Raw genomic sequence first — 6,753 nt, 5'->3', positions numbered from 1 at the left:
GTGTTAAACTTTCTATGTTATATTCACCCTGAGTTCTCTGCATGATCCAAAATAACTCCGAGGGAAAAGCTGTTGAAAATACATGCGAAGCGCTGGACAAAAACTCCTGCTCGAGAGAATGAATACAAAAATAATAATACAAAAAAGAAATGCCCGCGTGCAAATAAAGAAACACCGGTGGGGCATTTGTGGTTGATATGAACTGAAGATCCCTCACTATGTTTCTTCAGAACAGAAAACAGAATTAACAATGACATATTTGGTTTAATGTGGCATTGAAAGCAAATTATTCTGTTTTTTCGATTAAAATTGATTGTTTTGAAAATATTATTCGTAATATATATATATATATATATATATATATATATATATATAATTAAAAACAACACTGGTCTAATCTTCATTTTATTATATGAATTGTGGGCAATTCTTCAATTGTTTTTCAGCGCAAGACTGCAAATTATTATTAAAATCAATAAACGCGATTTGTTTTTTGTCGGATTCACAAATTATTCACTCGTTTCTGCGCAAAATTAGCGTTAAATTTTACCAAAAAATGATTTGCGAAATTTAAATGTTAGAAATGTAACGTTTAAAACATGATCTAGTGAGCAATTGTTCACCATTAACGAATTTAATCCAATTTATTAAGGGTTTGTTTTCCAATTCGTACAATTACACGTTAGAATTCCGTTAAATAGATAAAAAGATGGGCTATCTAAAAGATGCAAATAAAAACTGCATATTTTTACAAGAAAAAAAATACTGGGCGAAGATGCAATAAAAGACAAAATTATGAAAAGCACATTTTATTCCACCTTTCATAACAGTGCCATGAGAACATTTGTACAAGATACATCACAATCTAAAGTGCACAAATACTGTACAACAGAGGGATCTTAAATAAAAGAAATTCACATTGCGCTTCATATAAAAATAAGATTAAAAGCAGAGTTAAGGGCATGCTTTAAGAATAAAAGTAAAAATCCCCCCAAAATTAATCGTATTTCACAAATTAGCGCAAATGAACAAGCACAACTGGGGGCACAAAGCTTTGGCACTTGCAGATTAAAAGGTTAAAAACACAACATGGGCATATTGAGAGACAAACCAAATGAGAGAGAGAGAACTGATAAACGATCTGAGTGAAAAGCAGTTCTTAAGGGCTTGTATAGAAGGCGTAATAACCCATTGCTTTATGGCTCTCTTTGTTGTACTCCTCAGAGCTCAAGTCCTCACACTTTATAGTGGGTGAAGCGTCTGTACTGGAAACTCCAGGTGAGACACGCCTCCTCTTACATGGCATGGAGTATCCGCTGGCGTCCCCAGAGTCTACCACCTTCAGGACCGGTGGAGTCTCCATCCAGGGGCCAGCACCACCGGTCGCAGGGGTCACTGTGGAGCTGTCGTCCTGTAGCTTGTCTTTAGAGGACAGCAGATCGTCGGTGTACGCCGGAGGGCTCGGCCGGGGCGACCAAGGCAGGCCTGTGGTCATCTTCCTCTGATATGAACTTCTGCTGCTCCAACCGGCTGCCATCGAAGCGAAGGCCGAGTCGGGGTAGTAGCCCAATGCGTGCGGGCTCTGTAGGGGCAAGGGCTTGATGCCGTAGGGCAAGAGGCTAGAGGCCGAGTAGTCACTGTCATAAGACAGGTCCAGTTTGGTGGACACTCCGCCTTGCTGGACGGGCCCCACGAACCAGCGCTGAGCCGAAGCAGAGCTTGCAGCAGAGTCTTCGCTTTGAGGGGACAGCAGGCCGTTGGTCTGTGGCACGGCACGTTCACTGCCGTAGAAACGGTGGTTTTGTGGCAGGTTGTTTACAAACTGATCTTGGAAAAAGGGCTGCATTGCATAGCGGGCACCGGGTACAATCTGGTGTGACCGCGGAGAATCAGTAGGAGAGGGAGTCAGTCTGTCGCTCTCAGGAGCGGTGTACATCCTAAGAGGGAAACGACAGAAAAAGAGAAAGACAAATGAAAATAGACTGTTAAAAAAGGATGTTTGTGTCCATTTTGTCATTATGATTATTTTGAAAGAATTTATTAAACATTGCATTGTAGAATAGATGATTTATGGGAGATTTGGAAATTGTAGTACATTAAAAAAAATATATACACTGTCTGTATATTGTATTATGTAAATGTCTGGAATATTGAATGTTTTCAAACTCTGAAAGGGAAATCTGGACTTTGCGGGTTAAGTGTGCAAATTTGTGCTTATGAATATAACATTTAGCTGGCAAAAAGAGGTTTAAGGGATATTCCGGGTTTAATGAAAGTTAAGCTCAATTGACAGCATTTGTGGCATAATGTTGATTACCACAAAATCTCTCTCTCTCTCTCTCTCTCATATATATAATTTTTTTTTTTTTTTGCAGTATGGCACCTACAATGGAAGTGAATGAGTCCAGTCCATAAAAATTAAAATAAACACTGTTCCACAAGTATAGCCACAAGATGAAAACATTATACGTGTTAACATGATTATAGTGTGATAAAAGTTCTGTTGTGTATGATTTTATTGTGATAAAAATGACTTGTAGGGTTAACAGCGTTGAGCCGTCATGCCAAGTTATAATGTTGGATATAACTTTACACACACAAGGTTAGTAAGTGATTTTATCACTAGAATCATGTTAACATGCATATTGTTTACGTTTAGTGGCTATACTTTGTAACATTTCTGGACTGGCCCCATTTACTTCTATTGCAGGTGCTTTATTGTAACTGCAAGTTTTTTTTGTTTTATATAAACGAGGGACATGTCAAAAATATTTTTTTGTGGTAATAAATATTATGCCACAAATGCTGTTGATTGAGCTCAACTTGTATCAAACTATAAATTCAAGACCCTTATCTTTTGTATAATAGAATAAAATAATAGTCTTGACATTAATAATGTTTCCCCGGTTGTTTGGAAGACACTTACGAATCATAATTATCTCTGAAGCCTTTGGCAAAGGGGTTGTGGTCGATCTTGAGTTGTGTGATCTGCAAATAAACACAAACATGAGGAGTTCAGAAGCGCCACAAAAGCAGAAGTGGCTACATGGAGTTGTGGCAGAATTTGTGCTTACGTCCGTGTTCTGATAAGCTGTTACAGCGATGAACTGGTTTTCAGGGAAAGTGAAGGTCTGTGTTTTAGCGTCACTGCTCATGTCCTCAACTCCATCCTCTGTCACCTCCACGATGTGCAGCCGTGGCTGGTACTTATGCAGGGACTGCAGGACGATCATCTATTTTAAAACAACAAATGGCATTAGTGTTTGTGCAGAGTTCATGGCCAGCGCTTGCAGTTAGACGCACAGAGGTGTTAAAGCCACACTGAAGACATCTCACGCCCAACCCCCACACACTAAGATGCATTCGTTTTTTGCAACATTTAGGGTACTGAAATATCAGACCTCTACAGTAACATTTAACAGTTCTGGTTATTCATTTATTTTTGGTGGTACTCTGAAAACAGCATGCTTAAGCTTTCAAAAATGTAAGAAACACTCCAACATTAACATATCAGCTTGAAGCTTTTCTTTGACATATATATATATATATATATATATATATATATATATATTTAAAGCACCATTTATTCTTAGTCTGACTGGTGTGACTTTACATTCAGATTTTCATTAATTAAATGTTCAATATTAACTTCAGTTTGTTGGCAGCATATTGTTTGTTTGCATGAGTATTGTTGTTGAATCACCTGAGAGTGTACTGTTGTTATTTGTTTACCTGAGTATTGTTGTTGTTTGCTCCCTTGTTGTTGGTCAGCTTCAGTTTGCCGAATGATATTTCCTGCCTCATCCAGTGTGCGCCTGTGTTTGGTGATTCTGGGTGAACATAAACCTTGTTTCCTATACAGCAAAATAATAAGACATGCACAGAATATTTATGTTTATTATTTTGTTAAATTAAAATCAGCCTAAACACAACCTTCCCAAAAAAACAAGGCATTTGTAAATAGAACTTTTGCATTGAAAATATCCCTCATGAAAAACTGATGTATGGTGACTAAGAACATTTTTATTTTAACAATTCTTATTCATATATATGAGAATAACACTTCCACCCCCGCGTGTACTGAAGTGTCATTCAGCTCATGAAAGATGCAGATCGCTCACGTTACGTGAAACTTCTTTCTTTTTTAAAACGTTGCAAACACTAAATGACAAGTTCTAATGAAGTTACAAAAATCAGCATTATAAAAAACAATCGTGCACCACGAAAACATATTCGGTTATGTATTTTAGCTTTGCATTGTCTGGAAAATGATTTGTCATAATAATCATGTTTGTCTCATTGGGATTAATCAAACATTTATAATGTATTATAGCAGAGCAGATTTTATTAATTCAAACAATTTGTCTACAAATACACAATCGAACGAAAATTGTAATATCACTCCAAAATAAATAAATAAATAAATAAATAAATAACAGGGTAGCCTATTTATTTTTATTTACAAACGTTGTGCTTTTCGATTATACAAGCTGCTTATTGTGTAGCTATTACATAAAAATGTTACAATATAATTTTTTGCCGGGAAAACAATTATTTCTCGAAAAAAGTAATCGAAAACTTTTCTTTTTTCTTTTTATGTTTTTACTGTGCAAGGCTGTCATGGTGTAGATATAACAATGTGTCATGTTGAGATGTTCTCAAATTATTTTGAGGACATCTTTATTTTTTATTTTATTTTTTTCCCCCCTTTTTCTCACCTTGCATGTTGTTGTCCGCTTTCCCGCAGGTGACCCATTTCCCGCCCTGAAATCTCCAGTGGTTCGGATCGGCCAGAACAATCTCCACAAACACATTATAATGCGCCGTCAGGTTCAGTCCAGTGATATTGAAACTCAGGAAGGGGAACATTCGCCTGCAAATGTCATGATTGAAAAACAAAAACAAAACAACACATAAAAATAAAAACAATTAGGACGGATTCGTTTTAACCATCCTGGGAAACTGAAGATGTTCCTTTTTCAAATACAGCTTGATCTTTTAATTTGCAACAAATAAAGTTTCACACGTATTGTGTTCTAAACTATTCTGAACATTTCCCTAAAAGACTAGTTACCCATTTTTGCTCATTTCCAGCACGTGAACTCTTGAAGATGATGCCCTCCTTACCTGCCCTGTTTGGTGATGATCATCTCAGTCTGATGGCGGTGAAATTTGAGCCAGAGCGGTCTGTTACACAGGTAAACCTGCGCCCTCGCCGCGGAGCCCGAGCCCGGGATGGGCATCGAGCTCAAACTGGACCCCGGTCCGGGATAGGACGGGTAGAGGCACCCAGGACCCTGTCCGAACTGATACCCGCTTCCAAACTGACTCCGACTGGCGCACACGGCGGATGAGAACCCGGCGGGTGGAAGAACCGACCCGTAATGCAGAGATGAAGAATACCGGGTCCCGTTAGAACCGCTGTACACCGAGCCGGACTGTCCGCCGTACGGGAAGAGAGAGCACGGATTGGTCACGTCAGAACTCGGTTGGGTTGAGGATATGAAATAACGATCAGTGCCCAGTTCATCAATGTTGTACCGACGGGCGCTGGAGAGGTCACTCTCCCCACCGATCACCGGAGAACTTTTTCTCCCGTCCGGTGCGGCCGCTGGCGCTTTAGTCCCGGTGAAGCTCTCACTCTCGCCCTCATCCAACAGTGCGTTGCCTCCACCGCTCAAGAACTTCTTGGCACCGGAACTCTGCTCGGATTCGACCCGTTCCATCTCCTGAAAGTCGAGTTGTGTTGAACCCGGGCTGTTGTTGGTGCTCTCTGAGGACGACGACAGGTTATAGAAGGTCTTGGGTAAGTTTACAGATGCACCAGGAAGGATGCTTTCTAACTGCATTCTTCAGTGCTCTGGTGAGGATCAATCAAAAGAAGGTCGAGATCAATAAGTAGCCTAGATCACACCAGGACGCTGACCCGAGCGCCCCTCACCTTGACCTCTGAAGAGACACCTCCGGATTTTCAGCAGTAATCTGTGAGTGACAGAACTGTTCAAGAGAGTTTAGCTGTAGATATATATGATCTAACTTGAGGGGGCGGAGCCTCTGCAATTCGTGTGCTTTCTCATTGGCTGGGATGTAACTAGCATAGTACAAATAATTCACATTTCTCCTTGGGGTTAAATAGCGTCCATTTTTATTTCAATTTAAGAGAACCAAACAATGGTTGTATAAAGGTATTTTATTTAGCCTGCATGCTATATATCTTAGAAATAAATGTTTTAATAGTGATTTACAGTCATAAGAGAACAATTATTTAGGCTTTAAAGAATCCAGAAGCCAAAACACTGATCTGAAGAACCTATAAATGTAACATCAAGAACTTTATTAATCCAAAGAACCATTAAGAAACACATATTGATTACTAAGAATGATTAAGGCAGCTTAATTTTTAAGAGTGCATTTGTTTTAATCAGAACAGTCCCATATCGCATTTCAAAATTCATTTTAATTAACGAGTGTTAATTCGAGATTGACTATGAACCCACAGAGGAGCTCGACACATATTAGATGCACTGAAAACAAAACAATTAACAAGTCCTCCAGACCTGATATATTTTATCGAAATATGCACGAGCTCGATTGAACTTGGCGACAATTAACAAACGATTAATAAAGGAATCTCCTCACCACAAAGTGTCAGAAGCGATTGCCATGAGTTTCTTGTGTATCGGGGGTAAAAGTTTAGCCCTCTCTTTGGGCCAGTGTGTTTGGGCTAATCACGCTGCACGTGCGCGGGGTATC

The 6,753-nt window shown here is 39.2% G+C and overlaps 1 protein-coding gene across 1 annotated transcript; it reads right to left on the bottom strand.

The window, feature by feature from the left end:
- Positions 1-793: 793 nt before the first annotated feature.
- LOC127425070 (eomesodermin-like) lies at positions 794-6,009 on the bottom strand. Its single transcript, XM_051670697.1, has 6 exons — positions 5,128-6,009; positions 4,719-4,873; positions 3,733-3,854; positions 3,075-3,233; positions 2,927-2,988; positions 794-1,937 (listed from the first exon to the last, which is right to left on the bottom strand). Exons 1-6 carry the CDS (start codon positions 5,847-5,849, stop codon positions 1,160-1,162), a joined length of 1,998 nt encoding a protein of 665 aa, XP_051526657.1. The 5' UTR covers positions 5,850-6,009; the 3' UTR covers positions 794-1,159.
- Between the last annotated feature and the right edge of the window lie 744 nt (positions 6,010-6,753).

Source organism: Myxocyprinus asiaticus, chromosome 34, assembly GCF_019703515.2.
Source record: "Myxocyprinus asiaticus isolate MX2 ecotype Aquarium Trade chromosome 34, UBuf_Myxa_2, whole genome shotgun sequence".
In the NCBI taxonomy this organism is placed as follows: Eukaryota; Metazoa; Chordata; class Actinopteri; order Cypriniformes; family Catostomidae; genus Myxocyprinus; species Myxocyprinus asiaticus.
Note: the sequence above shows the minus strand (reverse complement) of the source record. Positions and strands in the feature narration are given on the sequence as shown.

Excerpts from the sequence above, each read along its gene's own strand:
- LOC127425070 (XM_051670697.1), bottom strand. The coding sequence starts at position 5,849 with ATGCAGTTAGAAAGCATCCTTCCTGGTGCATCTGTAAACTTACCCAAG. Across the intron at positions 3,234-3,732 it reads CAAACAACAACAATACTCAG|ATGATCGTCCTGCAGTCCCT; the intron begins GTAAACAAATAA and ends GTTTTAAAATAG. Across the intron at positions 1,938-2,926 it reads TTCAGAGATAATTATGATTC|GATGTACACCGCTCCTGAGA; the intron begins GTAAGTGTCTTC and ends TTTCCCTCTTAG.